Here is a 17,141-nt window from a genome sequence, read left to right as displayed (position 1 = left end):
ATTTGATAAGAATAAAGATGTATGTTATTAAAATTGATGGTTTGTATCAAATAACATTTTTTTTATTCTTCAAAAAAGAATAATATAAACTATATAAAATATATACATACAATCTTTTTTTTTTTTTTTATTTAAGATCAGAGCATATAAAAAGATTGTTTAAAATTTCACTTCATCAACATTTTTACATATTTTACATATTTTAACTCGTGACAAAGCCAGAGTATACTACTTAAAAGAATAAGACTACCACATTGATGAGATGCAGCTAATGGCACTGGTACATGATATAATAAAGTTAAAATACCTAAAGAAACTTGTAAATAGCCTGCACCCAATACAGTATTTACAGCTGTTTTCCCATAGCCGGGAAGTTTATGATTTCGGGCCAAAATAGCTATAATATTTACTAATACAAAAGAAAATATACCCTGTAACAAATAAAACATATATACAGACAAATAGATAATATAAAATTATTATACATTATACTAAGATTTATATCATATTTTACCAGATATCGATGTTGAAATTGTGCAGTGGTTGGATTTTCAGTAAAATTTCTTAATGTCTGAGGTATTGCAAATAAATCATCAGGAATCCATTTGTCTGCCATTTTTGGAAAAGTATTATAAATAAGTCCAGCATCCATACCGGCTACAAATGCACCGGACATAGCAGTCAAAAAGATCATCCCTTTAGTAGAATGAACTAAATATCTAAAGAATGTTAATTTTTTCACTGCTGCATTGAAATTTTCAATACTAAGACTACCATTTCCTATTTTTTTTGCAGGTATTAAATAGCTCAGAGCATTATATAAAAATCCTGAATATATTATAAATGCTAATCCTAAATGCGCAGCAAGACGATACTGTGATACTCTTGGTACATCTGAAGGTTCATTAAAACGATCTTCCAAGCCAGATTTAACCATATACCATCCCATTAATCCTTGTAAACCGATCAATGATCCTAATACCGCAACACGTATTTTCATTTCTGATTTAAGCATACCAGATAACCAAAAGTATGTTGCAGGTATTAAAAATACACCACCAATTAATCGACCCCATGTTCTGTGGAAGTATTCCATCCACCAAATTCTTTTAAATTCATCCAATGTCATATCTTTATTAGTTCTACACAAAATTATTATATTTATAGAAATTTTTATATATATATATAAATGTAATGAAAATTATCTTCATTGATCTTACATTTTATACTCAGGAAATTGTTTATAACGTTCAAATTCAATATGCCATTGTTCTTCGTTAATAGGCATTTTTTCCCCAAGTAATTTCCAAGTAACCATAGACAAACCTGATTCAGTAAGTCTTGTAACACCTCCTATAAATATAAAAAAAGAAAGTAAAGAGAGAGAAAAAAAAGAAAAGAGTAGATATTTTTATTCATATTTAATTTTAATACATCTTATATTTAATACAAATATTATAAGAAGATTATAATTAATGTTATAGATTATCCTATCAATATTTTACTTTCCATATGTTAAATCAACAATGATTTTAATGATTCGATGAATTTGTATATAAAATATACAATAAATTAAAGTACCTAAAGCAACAGCTACGAAAACCATTCCACCGCAAATAAGTAACCAAGAGCCAACAATTTTATCTGAATTTTTACTTGCCTTTGACGCATAGTTTATAGCTATTGTACCAGATTGTCTAAGTGATTCCTATAAATTATTAATAATGTTTAATCTGTTAAATATTAAATATATATCTCTCCTTACAATATTATTAATTAATATAATAAAATACCTTTGACAATAAAAATGAACTTCTTTTCATTGATCCAAAAACATTTTGGAATACATTTACTTTTGCCGTGTTGTTGTTCGTTAATAAATTTCTCCAAGACGGTAAATATTTTGTTAAAGTGGAATTTGTTAAGGACTTGGAACAATATCGTGTCACGTTCAACATATTATTTAATTTTTATATAAAATTTATAATCTTATTAATTCAAAATATTATATCTTGAAGATAAATATAATTACGTTTCAAATTGTTTGTTGTTTCAAGCACTATTGTTAGTTTTTCTTTACGAATTGAATATTATATTTGACTTTAATAAAGTCTTTTCCTTAAAATATATTCAAATTAATTCTAATAAATAGAATCTTGCATGTAACGATGCAATTAAATAATTTTATATTATTATATATAATTGTCATTGTTCGTTGACAACATAATATATTTTAGAAAATTTGAGAAAAATCAAGCCGGCTTTTAATTTCAAAGAGTAATATATACGATGAGTTTACTAAAAAAGCTTACTATATTATATATGTTGCCAACTTCTTCTGAATTAATATAGCTGTTACGTATCGTTTCTAACCTCAATAAGTGTACCAATACTAGAAGATAAAAAAGTATTCTTACCTCTTTGTTACGATAAATTAATTTCAGAGAGGTGTTGTTTTAATATAGCACAGTAATTTTATATTTTAGTATCCATAAAGTGAAACATATTGTATATATGTAATACGGTATATATAGAGTAGTTAATTTTTCAAATAAATACGTTAAAAATTTTTTATTCTTCTATATAAGTACAAATTGGTATATTCGTTAAACATTTGAAATTATATTTAGAGTTATCTCTGTGATTGATAAAAATATTATCTGATAAAAATTTTCTTCTTCTGAGTAACAATCTTATGATTGTAAAAGTAATACATGATAATTTAATAATTTGTGAATATTAAAATAGGTAAAGTAGTATTCGGATATTAACGATTACACAAAATAAAAAATTATTTTCTCTAGGTTAGTATGATCTGTTTAGTTATTATTTCTAATTTTTTTTTCTTTCCTCCTTTTTTTGTAATATAGATATTCCAATATGGCACGAAGAACTGGAGCTGTAAAATTAGCGAAGCTACGAGAATTAATGAAAAATATTCAAGTTGGTGCTATAAAAGAGGAAGGAATTCAAGCTATTGTTGTAAATTCAGAGGATGCTCATCAGTCAGAATATTTGCGAGAACATGATCAAAGGCTTAAATTTATAAGTGGATTTACCGGATCTCTTGGTACAGCAATTATTACAATAGACAAAGCATTACTTTGGACAGACGGTAGATATTTTACTCAAGCTTCAGCAGAATTAGATCCATCAGAAGAATGGACTCTTATGAAGGAAGGTTTATTGGAGACGCCTACTATGCAGGCTTGGTTGGCTTCTAACTTGCCACCAAAATCTGTGGTCGGTGCAGATCCAAATTTATTAAGTTACACAAAATGGGTTACATTGCATACTGCCCTAATTGCTGCAGGACATACTTTATTACCGCTTGAAGAAAATTTAATAGATAAAGTATGGGGCAACGAACAACCATTACCAGCAGCAAATAACATCGTTCCTCAGTCATTGCATTTTTCTGGTAAAAGTGCAGGCGAAAAAATAAAATTGTGTCGCGATACTATGAAATTGACTAGTGCCAAAATATTGATTATTACCGCTCTGGATGAGGTTGCATACCTTTTAAATTTAAGAGGCTCTGACATTCCTTATAATCCTATATTTTTTGCATTTGTCATTATTACTATGGAAGAAGTACATATGTTTGTCGATGTTACTAGATTAACAGAACCAGCGAAACAACAATTGAAAAATGAAGGAGTAAATCTTACTTTCCATCCATACAATGATATACATAGGTTTTTAAAACAAAAAGCAGCTACTTGTTCAAACGACTTAATATGGATAAGTAATGGTTCCAGTTATGCTATTCATTCTGATTGTGGAGATATGAACAAGCATATAGCTATTTCTCCTGTCAGTGTAGCTAAGGCAATTAAAAATTCTATAGAAATAGAGGGAATGAAAGCTGCTCATATACGCGATGCTGTAGCACTTGTGAAATATTTTGCTTGGTTAGAGGATAAAATAAAAAATAAAAAGGAACCTGTTTCAGAGATTTCTGGAGCAAGTCAACTTGAAAAATTTAGAACGTAAGTATTTAAAGGATATAATTATTTTCATTGATCATCATATTAATATCGTTTTTGTTTCATATGTTACATACTCTCTTCTGTTTTCTTTTTTTTTTTTTTTCTTTTTTTTTCTTCAAGGGAACAAAAGCACTACATCGGGTTAAGTTTTACTACTATATCGTCGGTTGGTCCACATGGTGCCATAATTCATTATTCACCATCTCCAGAAACAGACGTTCCAATTACAGACAAAGAATTTTATCTTTGTGACTCAGGAGCACAATACAAAGATGGAACTACAGATGTAACACGAACTATACATTTTGGTGTACCTACGGATTATCAACGCGAATGTTTCACGCGTGTATTTAAAGGGCAATGTCGTTTGTCATCAACAATTTTTCCTTTAAAAACAAAAGGCAATTATTTGGATACTTTAGCCCGCGAAAGTTTATGGAGTGTCGGGTGTGTATATTTATTTGAATAACTTGATATATATGTTCAATGTAAATTTGTATATATATATAAAAAAAAAAAAAAAAAAAAAAAAAAGAAAACAAATATTGCAGACTTAATTATTTACACGGTACGGGACATGGAATAGGATCTTATTTAAATGTTCATGAACAACCAATTGGTATATCTTGGAAACCATATCCCGATGATCCTGGCTTACAACCAGGAATGTTTTTATCCAATGGTAAATTATATTGATTATTATTTATTTAAATGTAATTTTTATAAACATTATTTAATATAAACAATTTCTCTTTAGAACCAGGATATTATGAAGATAAGGAATTTGGTATCAGGTTAGAGAACATAGAGTTAGTTGTAACAACGAAGACTCCATATAAATTTAAAAATATCAAGTTTCTTACATTTGAAACTGTAACGCTTGTTCCAATTCAAACTAATTTGCTCAATGTCTCTTTATTGACGGACGAAGAGGTACGTTTATTCCTACTTTTTATTTCTTACAAAAATAAACAAAAACTTAAAAAAGACATCATATACATATATATATATATATATATATATATATATATATATATATCATATTAATTAAGTATAAAATTATTAATACGAATTATTTTGTAATTACAGATTAATTATTTAAATAATTATCATGCAAAATGTCTGAAAACATTAAGCCCTTTGCTCCAGGATCCTGAAAATGATCAAGCGCTTCAATGGCTCAAAAGGGAAACGCAACCTATAAGCAAACAATAATTATATATCGCTCTGTGATGATTTAAAATGGAAAAAAGAAAAAATTATTCATTACTTTCATAAGAGATTTTTGTAATCTTCACATCGATAATATTTTTACAAATGATGTATACGCTGTTACTAATGGAAGATATTTTGTATACATTTGTGATATCATGTTATAAAAATGATTTAATTGTGAATGTAAGATGAATTTTTGTTATTAAGTTTAAAAAATGTTTTTTTTTTTTTTTAATTTTTTTTATATAAAATCTGGAGTACATATATATATATATATATATATATATATATATATATATATATATACATATATATTTTTTTTCTTTCATTTTAATAAAATTTTCTTTACGAATCCTGTAAAGATCATTTTTATATTTATATTTTAATTGTTTTTAGAACCAAAAAAAAATTATGTATAAAAATTGTATCTCCGTTAAAAAAAAAAAAAAAAAATCAATTAAAAGAAAATGAACGGCATATTATTTTCAATGCTTTTAATAAAAATTCAATATTAAAAATTTTCTCAGATATCAAATATAATAGAGCGTGTATTCTAAAAACTAAATTAAGAACAACTGCGTTTAATTGAAGCCATTAATACGGTACAGTAGTTATAACTTCACGCTAGAACGATCGAGCAAGAAGCAGACGTGTTTGATATAATCCACGTGGATCGATTACGACATTAGTAGCACGTGAGTGCAAAATTTATCGTACGTCCAATATATACGTATACACTTATATCCATATACATATATACACATATACATGGTATTTTAACACGAAGAGGTAATTCGAGTAATCGTTATATAAATTATATAACATCGTGCTTACATGAATATGTTTACATAGAAATGATGACTTCATTTTAACGATTTATCTGGATTTCGCGAATTTAATATATTATATCGTTTCTATGAAATGATATGCATAAACATATATATATATATATATATATATATATATATATATATATTTATGTTTACGTATTAAAACGTTTGTGAATGCGAAGATTACAACCCTATCGTTTCTCCCGTTAATTTTTACGAATTTTAAATCCACCATCGAATTCTGATAACGAGTAGGCGTGCGCATGCGCGTCACTTTACGTAGGTTTTATGAATGGATGAACGAAGTGAATGAACGGACGAATGTCAGCTGGTAAGTTAGGTGTATATATATATATATATATTGTATATACACATACAAATATATGTAGGTACATGGTTTGTATATATGTATATATATATAAATACACACACACACACACACACACATATCTAAACATACACGTGCGTGATAAATGCCAAGTATAAGAGATCATTTGACGCATTAATAGCGAATATATAAAACTCGTAAGGGAATCCCTTTGGCTTACATAGGTAACAACGTGACTAGAGGATAAGCAGCGAAATAAAATGGATGAACAATTTTGAAAGAGTGCTTGATAATGTCAAGCTATTTCAATGAAAACGCAATGTAATAAAGTTTTATTATTAAAAGTACATAAATGAGAATCGCGAAGTCACTTGGATTAGAAATTTATTTTGACAAGTGACAGAAATGACGGCAATGGATTATATACATAGATACATACATACGTACATACATACATACATACATACATACAATACATGTATACATACAAGTTCAGTTTGACATCGATCGGTTGATTTCAATGGTTACGTAAATGTGCTATTAATAAAATGTCTATTTGTAAGGATATATTTCGATAGATCGAAGATATTATTCGAGAGAATATAGAAGAAGAAGAAAAAAAAAGACCATTCAAATATATTTCTAATATAAAAGAATCTCATTTTAAATGGGAAATTTTTCCCCGATTAGAATGAAGACATTCCCTTTGGCGGGGTGTGCCTGTGTACATGAGAAAAAGAAAGAGAGAGAGATAGAGAGAGAGAGAGAGAGAGAGAGAGAGAGAGAGAGAGAGAGAGAGAGAACAGTAGAGCGCAACAATCGATACGGAACGGAGACAATGAGCGGAATGTTATATCAAGCGGTAAACGGCTCTTGAGTTCTCGAAATAGTAACGCCAACGTACGCGTCCCGTTTTAACATTCCCTATCTCTATCTCTTTCTCTGTCTATCTCCCTTTAGAAAGTAATCAACGTATCGTCGCTCAACACTATCGGGTTCGAATGATGAGTAAGGGGTTTGGGGGCCGAGGGGAGAAGATGGTAGTCGGTTAAGTCGATTTAAAGTCGCAGGTGAACGCGTCATTTGTGGTGGGGTGGTATTCTGCAGGGGTCGAGAGGACGCTCTCCCCGGTCTTTCTTTTACGGTACATGTGTGTATATAGATATATGTAGTATAATTTTATGTGTGTGTGTGTGTGTGGCTGCGTGTATGTTGGCAAAAGTATGTGTGCGTACATGTTATCCGGCCGGTCAAGGGCAGTGGCGTCGCGTGACGTCACGCAGCGCCGCAGTGACGCAACCAGTCGTCAGGGGCAACCCGTTTGAGCGTGCTGCCTGGCAACCCTTGTCGTCTCTCTCTCTCTCTTTTTGTCCCTACCCCTGACCGACCATGACTCCCACTTCGACCGCAAACGTACACGTGCCGTTCCTCAATGAACCCCTCTCAGTTTCTCCCTTCCCTTCCCCCTTTATCAATCTTCTCGTTCTCTCGGTGATCGTGGTAGTGGTAATGGCAATGGTGGTAGTGGTGGTGGTGATAGTGGTGGTGATGACGACGACGACGACGACGACGACGGTGGTGGTGGTGGTGGTGGTGGTAGCTATGATACTGCCGGTGATAGTAATGTAATGGTGGTGGTAAAACGGCGCCTCCGCGTCGGTGACGTGACCCTAACCCCTGCGGGAACTTTCGAGGATGCTGCTGTTGCCTAGCTCGACGATCTCTTGCTCACCCCGCGTTTACTCTCTGTAAACGCCCACTCGAGCGCAGCGTTACTATCGTTTCTGTATGACTTTTACCTCACCATCCTGTTCTACACCCCATCTGTTTTACCCTCTCTCTCTCTCTCTCTCTCTCTCTCTCTTATTCTTTTTCTTTTTTCCCATTGACTTACTTTTTTTTTACGAGAATGGAATAAAATAGTGGGTAGGTTAGGGAGGAGGGAAAGGTGAATTTTGTCGATCGAGAGAACCAGCTGGAATATTCCGTGAGATTATTTACCCTGTAGTCTTTCTTTTCTTTCCTTCCTTCCTTCCTCTCTTTCTTTCTTTCTTCCTTCTTTTTTTTCTCTCTTTCTCTCTTTCTCTTTCTCTCTCTATCTTTTTATCTCTCTCTATATCTTTTTATATAACTTTCTTTTTTACTTTTAATTTTCTTTTCTTTTAATAAGAGTTTATTAACTCCAGAATTTCTCCTTTTCTTTTTTGCTTTTTACGATTACGAGAATTAAATTTTTATTTATATTTTTGAAATATAAAAGAATACTTGGGCAAGTTATAGATATTTTGTATGTGTTTGAGGTCCGTCGAATAATCCTTCTATTATATGTGGATCTCGGAGAGAACGAATTGAGAACAATAATATCGTCAGATTATTTATACCGGAAGTCGTTTTCTCTGTTTTTTCTTCTTTTTTTGTTTTTTTTTCATACAATTATATAGATTTTTTCTTTTTTTTCTTACACTCACGATGAGTTAACGTTTAACTCGTATTTCATTGAAAAAGGAAAAATCTGTAAGATATCTATCTAGAAATATTGTGCATAGTATGCGTTGAACTTTTAGTTTCTAAAAAGAGAAGATCGATGAGACGAAGAACGTAAGTAGGTACTAGCCATGTACCGGATAACGTCAACCCTTCGTACTTCTTCGTAGAGCGACGACTTAACTTCTTACATATACATCTAGATGCATATATATATATATATATATATATATGTATGTATGATAGATATATATATGTACACAATAACATATTTACGTACGTACTGTACGTATGTACTTACATACGTATGTAAGTACGCATGGACGTAAGTATATATGTTTGTAAGTATTAACAACGAGGAGCTCGTAATCCAAACGTAGCGCGATAAACGTATCAACGGTGAATGACGTTTGTCGATAGTGCGACCTTGCGAAACGGTACTCGCGACAACACGTCAGAATATACGGGCTATTATTGATAAAGGTTCAGAGAATAAGAGTGTGCGTATATATATATATATATATATATATATATATATAATATATATATATATATAATATATATATATATATACATATATTCAATGGATCAGTCGAGAGAATGAATATTTCACTGATGGCGTGCTGTCTCGTTCATTCTTTGACGTTGAGTTACGACTTAGCCGACGTTATCGTTGCCGATCGTCGTCCATTTTTTTTCTATCTTCTCTTTTTATTTTTTTCTTTTTTTTTTTTTAAATCGAAACTATAATCCTATTGATATATGTATACGTCTATACCTTTTACGTATTGGATCGTTCGAATTGCCTTGTTATACGCAGATAATTTTTTATTGAAATTTTAAGCCGACATTATTTACATTGGTACGAATAATATGCTTGTAAACAATTTTTTATATAAATTTAAATCCGATTCCTGTTATATATATATATATATATATATATATATATATATATATATGTTGACTGTAAAAATTTTATATTTGATATATTAATACTTCTTATATAACCTATAAAAATAACGTGTATATATATACATATTTATATATATATTTATATTTATAAATATACTTAATATATATATATATTTTATTTACATTGATGTTTTGTGTATATATATATACATATATATATATACATATATATGTATCTGTATATTATAATGCGAATATACGATTATTTACTTGAAATATTTTTAATCTATCCACCATATCATTCTATTTCCAATGCCTTCAAATAATCTTTAGTTGTAAAATATTAATATTGGAAAATATCGGACGCGATTAACGTGGGAGGATGTCGAGAATACTTATTTATCATTCATAACAATGCTTTCATATCTAATTAAAAAATGATATGACTTTCTTCTTCCTCCTCCCACGATTTAAAATACCTGGAAATCGTTAATTTGCCTATCTTTAGTATAATAAAAGAGGAAAACGAAAGATAACCACTAATCTAAATAAAAAAAAAAAGAAAAAAAATTAACAAAACATTAACTACCCTAACGAGTACAATTGCAATTTCAATCATTTGCAATTCATGCAAAAATTTTTGACTTTTTTTCTAACCTCACTTCACTTAAATTCAACAATCGAACCAATTATTCGATCATAAAAATTTTCTTTGACGAAAAACTCATATTACGGATAGTTTCTAAAAATCTAAATTTCAATAACTAAAAAAAAAAACAGAAACAAAGAATTAACAACAAAACACACATCTCTCTCTCTCTCTCTCACTCTATTTCTACGTCACTACATTTATGTATATGTATATATATATATATATATACTCAATATATATATATACATAATATGTAAATATATATATAATATGCATATATATATATATATATATATAGGTACACAAAATATATACATATAACATATTTGTGGTCGATGGAGAATTGGAAGAACATCAGGCGGGAGAAGCGCTTCTACTGTACATACGTCACACTGCATACGTCGTACGGGTTGGTTATATTTCGCGCCCGGTGGTGGCGTATCGATCGCTACAGATAAGGTTGAAATGGTAAGGGTATGTCAAAGGTAAGAGCAAAAGGTGTCTCGTAAATAGGGGGAGAGGTTACGAGTTGAGGTTAGGATGAACGAGGAGAGGGGAAATTACTGAACGGGGGCGTATTATGAACGACAGAGAGAGAGAGAGAGAGAGAGAGAGAAAGAGAGAAAGAGAGAGAGAGAGAGAGAGAGAGAGGAGTGTTTTTTTAAATGAATGTATATTTATACATACATACCTCAAAGCTTTCTCTCTCTCTCTCTCTCTCTTTCTCTCACTTTATCTATCTATTCATTTATCTATTTATTTATTTATCTATTTATCTATCTATCCATCTATCTGTCTATTTTATCGACTCCTAGTTTGTCATGCTTTCGTGCAGACGAACATGCACATTTGCGTGCACGCTCGTGCAAAGTGTTGGCCCCATGGACGTAGCAGCAACAGGTTTAATCGTGTCCGGGGTGTGGCTGGTTGGATGGTCGCCGGCCGGCCGGCCGGCCGGCCTGCCCGCCTGCCTGCCTGCCTGCTTGCTTGCTTACTTGCTTGCCTGCTCTACCGGCTGCTTCGGTCGCTCCTGTGCTTTGATGCCATTTCGAAAGATCGATGCGACAGTTCGACGAGTACCGTCCTGAGCTTTATGGTGTGAATGAAGAGAGAGCTTAGGGTGTAGGGTAGGGTAGGGTAGGGTAGGGTGGGGTAGGAGGTTGGGGGTGGGGATAGGGTTGTGGCGATATCATATATGTACTACCTCTCCTTTTAGTTTTCTCATGATTGAGAAATGAAGAGGGGTTGGAAGGGTGGAGTTAGATGGTTAGATGGTAGGGGGAAAGAGAGAGCTTTGAAAGTAACGGAAGGAAGAGATGGTGAAAGAGGATGAGGATGAGGTGGAAGAGGAGGAGGAAGAGGAAGAGGAGGAGGAAGAAGTCGAAGGAATCGATCGTCGAGTGATATGTAATAGACTCTCTTATTTAATCCAACCACTTCTCTCTCTCTCTCTCTCTCTCTCTCTCTCTTTCTCTCCCTCTCTCTCTTTCTCTCTCTCTCTCTCTCACTCTTTCTCTTTCTCTCTCTCTCTCTCTCTCTCTCACTCTTTCTCTCTCTCTCTCTCTCTACTATCTTAATACTCTCTTTTAAACTCGAGAACTTGGTTCTTAATTTAATCCGATTAATATTTATTTTTCTTTCATTCAACCCTTATCGATTTACATACTTGTGTATGCATGTAATATCTCTCGATCATTCGTAAAGATATTAATGTAAATTGAATTAAAAATTGATAATAAAATATTTGCAAAGTTCGAAATTAATGTTTCGTATAAATAATAAAGGCATAAGAGAGTTTTCGCTTCAAAATCAATTATATTTGCTTACGTACGTATTTATATATATATATATATATATGTACTTATATATCTATATATGAACTTACGTGTATATATATACATATACATCAAATGCCTTCTAATTAATTTCATTAAAGTTATTTCATATTTTGACACATAGAAGACAGAGAGCGAGAGCGAGAGAGAGAGAGAGAGAGAGAGAGAGAGAGAGAGAGAGAAAGAGAGTGAGAGAGTGAGAGAGAAAGAGTAAGAGAGAGGAACATCCTCGTCGTTTTCGTCGTCGTCGTCGTCGTCGTCGCGGCGTCTAGAGGGATGTCCAAGACACGAAGGTGAACTCTCAAGGAGAAAGAAAAAGAGAGAGAAACAGAGAGAGAGAGAGAGAGAGAGAGAGAGAGAGAGCAAGAGAAAGAGAGAGCAAAAGAGTACATCGTGTCGTGGATGGGAAGGAAGGAAAGGAGAAGGGGTGGTGGGTGGTGGGAGGTGGGTGGAGAGGGAGGAGGTAGAGAGGTGGTCGGTCGCGCGCGCCAAAGGGAGAACGAGAAAGTGAGAGAGAACAAGAGCGAGAAAGAGAGAGAGAGAGAGAGAGAGAGAGAGAGAGAGAGACATCACGAAGCACGAGAGGAGGCCTCATCTCGGTCTCTCGGCGATCCTATTTATAGACGTGCTCTCACAGCCTGTTCGCTTCTTGGCGCTCTGCTCCGCGTCTCTCTTACATATATAGGCGCGTATGTGCGCGCACGCTGGACCATTGCACGATATCCGTAGCTGCGACGAGGACCGTGTTCTCGCTGGCTGGCGCGACCGACCTAAACCCGTCCAACGAAAAATCGATCGACGTTCGATACGGCCAAGTGCCGCGCCTTTTCCTTACCGATCGTTTCTTTTTCTCTTTTTTTTCTACCTTTTCTTTTCTTTTCTTTTACTTTTTTTCTTCTTTTTTTTGCAGATCTTTTCTTTTCTTTTTCTCTCTCTTTCTCTCTCTCTCTCTCTCTCTCTCTCTCTCTCTCTCTCTCTCTGACACTCTCTCGCTTTTTGTTTCTTCTTTTCTTTTGTCTTTCAGAAGTACGTGAATTGTAATTATTGGAGCTTGGCTAATGATAGCAGGAACAAATTTCTCTTTATTCTTCTTTTTCCTTTTTTTATTTCTTTAATTTTGTATCCGATTGTAAATAAATTATGTTATATAATGTAATAGTGATATAATGTACGGTATATATTTATATTTAATAGTTTTATATTATATTATAATGTATACTATTATAGCATAGTATTGTATAATATAATATAAATATTATTTTAAATAAATAAAAAAAAAAAAATATATATATATATATATATATATATACATAGAGTAAAGTAAAAATAAAAAATTTCGAAACGAACAATCGAGTCTAAAATTTTCCGAGAAATTTTCCGTAAAAAAAAAAAAAGAGATAATGTTTTTTTTTTCATTTCTTCTTTTTTCCTTTACATTGTCTGAACGAAGTAGAAGTAACGATCATTGTTGATTAATCAAGTTCTTTTTAATATTAAAAGATATTCTATCCATCTAATTATCCGATTCAAACGTGCTTTTGGAAAATCATCGTAATTCGTTGTTCTCTCGTTCTAATTTTACAAGATAGTTTTGGCTTTAATCCCTCGTTTTAAATGTAATAAATGCAGGTCTACGTTAAAACGGGATCCGCTCGTATATAAAGTTAAATAAATCTGCTTTAACGTTTGCCACTAACGAAAATAAACGATGAATACTTCTTCCCGAATTCATATATTATTTGAAATTGTAAAGACTACGGCCGAGATTCTTATAAATCGTTTCAATAATTATATTATTATGCTTTAATCAAATGCAATAATAATTATAGATTTGGAAGATTATTAATGTTAAATGGATATAAAAGATTAATTTTTAAAAGTCAATTAGCGAACGTTAATCGCCTTTAAAATGATCTACAAATTCGTCAAATCTCGTGAATTCGTGGACGATCACGTTGTCACGTCGAAACACAGGGAAGGATCCATCGGTTGATGTCCTCAAAGGGAAGTCCTTTTTTCTTTTTGATTCCCTTTTTTAATTATTTATTTTATTTCATTTTATTTCTTTTCATTTTGATCCATCCATTTTCTTTTATCCTTTCTTCAGTAGACGATTCTTATCTTTTAGGAAGAGAGAGAAAGAGAGAGCAAGAGAGAGAGAGAGAGAGAGAGAGAGAGAGAGAGAGAGGATGAATATTCTTCGTGGGATGTAGGTGGAAGACGAAGTGAAAGAATTAACGAAGGAAATAAGGGATTTAAACTTTCGCGATAAGAAGTCTCGAGGAGAGATAAACGTCAATGAGGTCTAATTTATTTTTGCATGACAAAAAAAACGAAAAAAGTATATATATATATAAAACATATCGAAAAATTTATTTAAAAATATTTGCTTTGTTTTCTTTCTTTTCTTTTCTTTTCTTTTCTTATTTTTTTCTTTTTTTTTCTCTTTTTTTTTTTTAATTATTATTAAATTCTTCTCAAATTCATTTCAATAACGTACTTTCAATAACAATGTATTATATTATGCAATAAAAGATTTCTCAAAGAGATGCGTAAAAATTAATGAGAAATTTAATTTATTATTTTATATGGAAAATATAAAATTCACTGAGGAATTTTTCCTTTTTCTTTTTTTTTTTTTTTCAAATTCCCTTCGTGTATGTTACTTTCAATAAGAATGTTTTGTATTACGTAATAGAGAGAAATGGATCGAGAGAAGCATGAACCAGTCATGTTATATGAGCAAAAGCAAAACAAGTAATATAATAAAATAAAAAAGAAAAAATAAACAAAAATAAAAAAAGAGAAGAAAACGAATAAATTAACAAAAAAGAAAAAAAAAAGTAGAAAAAAGAGCATAAACAAAAGAAAAAGAAAAAAAAGAGTTGTTCGGTCGCGTTTGAAATTCAATGATGGCGCGCATGTTTACGGTGAAAGGTGGCGTGGAAAATGCGTAGAACCGCATGTAAGTATGTAAGTACGTACAAGGAACAGCTCTTGACGGGCCGGTTATTATTGTTAATGGCCGTTCTTCGTTTAAGAGTCCTGGATCGAAGTCTCGGGAAAGCGTGAAAATCGTGAAAATGGCGTATACATATATTATATATATATATATATATATATATAGATATATATATGTGTATGTGTATGTGTGTGTGTGTATGTGTAGATACTTATATAGGATAATAATGTTAACGCATAATTTCGAATGGAAGCGATTTGAAACGGAAAGAAAAATGAAAAAGGTATTTATCATGAAAGATCTTTTACCCTCGATGTAAAAAAAAAAAGATCTTTTTCCTTTTCTTTTTTTTTTTTTTCTTATAGAATAACACGCAACGTATTAAAGCGATTTCGTAACGTTTTTTTTTCTCTCCTCTTTTAGATAGATATTTTTTTTTAATTTTTTTTTTAATTTTTTTGTAATTTTTTTTTATTTATTTTTTTATTTTTTTTCATTATACAAATAAACTCAATAAAAATTAGGAATTTGCGAGGAATGACGCAAGATGAAAATTTGTCTCGTTGTTGTTTTTCAAAAGAGCAGACAACAAAAGTAGAAGGATAAATTTTGTCAGACATCACGAACTTTCTTTATTACAATTATTAATTAACTTTATCCAGCGATCGTATTGAGATCGATTATATTTCGAATAAAATTACGAAATGAGGAAGATCAAGAAGATGAAGAAGAAGAAGAAGAAGAAGAAGAAGAAGAAGAAGAAGAAGAAGAAGAAGAAGAAGAAGAAGAAGAAGAAGAAGAAGAAGAAGAAGAAGAAGAAGAAGAAGAAGAAGAAGAAGAAGAAGAAGAAGAAGAAGAAGAAGAAGAAGAAGAAGAAGAAGAAGAAGAAGAAGAAGAAGAAGAAGAAGAAGAAGAAGAAGAAGATGATGAAGAAGGAAATACGATTTTAACGCACAACATATTAATTAATTATTAACATATTACGCCAATCGAACATCCGAATAAAGATTTGAACGTTGCTACATCGGCAGAAGAGAAGACAACTCGGTGGTGTAATATATATATATATATATATATATATATATATATATATATATATATTTATATATATATATATTTATATATATATGTATGTGTATATTTATATACAAGTACGTATATATGTATGTACATACGTACTAGTTATAACGATAATAGAATATACGGAATTAAATGTAATATACAACAGCCATTGTCATTGTTAACTTTGTATTTTTTTTTGTTAATTATATCGTCGTAGCAACGCCTCACGCATTGCGTGGTTTCACATTTTTCCCGCGCATCGGCGAGAAGCGACGAACGACGACGAAATAACACGAATAATAATACAGGTAGTCGGGAGATGTTTTCGTGCATTGCACTTTAGAGCACCATATCATGATAATGATAATAATCATAATATAATAATAATAATAATAATAATAATAATAATAATAATAATAATAATAATAATAATAATAATAATAATAATAATAATAATAATAATAATAATAATAATAATAATAATAATAATAATAATAATAATAATAATAATAATATAATAATAATAATAATAATAATAATAAAAATAATAATAATAATAAAAATAATAATAATAATAATAATAATAATAATAATAATAATAATAATAATAATAATAATAATAATAATAATTACATATAATTTATCTAGCAGATAGAATAATATCGTGTGTAAAAAAAGTATTTTCATCGCGGCACGCCAGCACATAACATACTATCCTATACATGCAGCTTTCTGTTTTCGAACGGTAACGCATGTAATTATATATATATATGTATATATGTATGCAGGTTTGAATGTATATGTGCGTGTATGTATAGATCCGATAGGTCTTTTGTGTTATTTACTGAAGATACTTTTTAAAAGCTGCG

The 17,141-nt window shown here is 31.1% G+C and overlaps 2 protein-coding genes across 3 annotated transcripts; one reads left to right on the top strand and one right to left on the bottom strand.

The window, feature by feature from the left end:
• Nucleotides 1-6: 6 nt before the first annotated feature.
• LOC118447848 (heme A synthase COX15) lies at nt 7-2,567 on the bottom strand. Of its 2 annotated transcripts, XM_035880323.2 has the most exons (6): nt 2,418-2,567; nt 1,794-2,118; nt 1,582-1,708; nt 1,221-1,353; nt 515-1,142; nt 7-431 (listed from the first exon to the last, which is right to left on the bottom strand). In XM_035880323.2, the coding sequence occupies exons 2-6, from the start codon at nt 1,956-1,958 to the stop codon at nt 168-170; spliced, it is 1,317 nt and encodes a 438-aa protein (XP_035736216.2). In that variant the 5' UTR covers nt 1,959-2,118; nt 2,418-2,567; the 3' UTR covers nt 7-167. The 2 variants fall into 2 exon arrangements, with proteins under 2 accessions (XP_035736216.2, XP_085512051.1); XM_085655925.1 differs by lacking the exon at nt 2,418-2,567 and having other exon boundaries at nt 1,794-2,296.
• A 35-nt stretch (nt 2,568-2,602) lies between these two features.
• On the top strand, nt 2,603-5,389 carry LOC118447846 (xaa-Pro aminopeptidase ApepP). The gene is made up of 6 exons (XM_035880319.2): nt 2,603-2,748; nt 2,871-3,992; nt 4,113-4,439; nt 4,544-4,674; nt 4,750-4,925; nt 5,082-5,389. The coding sequence occupies exons 2-6, from the start codon at nt 2,881-2,883 to the stop codon at nt 5,205-5,207; spliced, it is 1,872 nt and encodes a 623-aa protein (XP_035736212.1). The 5' UTR covers nt 2,603-2,748; nt 2,871-2,880; the 3' UTR covers nt 5,208-5,389.
• Nucleotides 5,390-17,141: the final 11,752 nt, after the last annotated feature.

The sequence above is a fragment of the Vespa mandarinia genome, chromosome 3 (assembly GCF_050613455.1).
Source record: "Vespa mandarinia isolate Hongniang chromosome 3, ASM5061345v1, whole genome shotgun sequence".
In the NCBI taxonomy this organism is placed as follows: Eukaryota; Metazoa; Arthropoda; class Insecta; order Hymenoptera; family Vespidae; genus Vespa; species Vespa mandarinia.
Note: the sequence above shows the minus strand (reverse complement) of the source record. Positions and strands in the feature narration are given on the sequence as shown.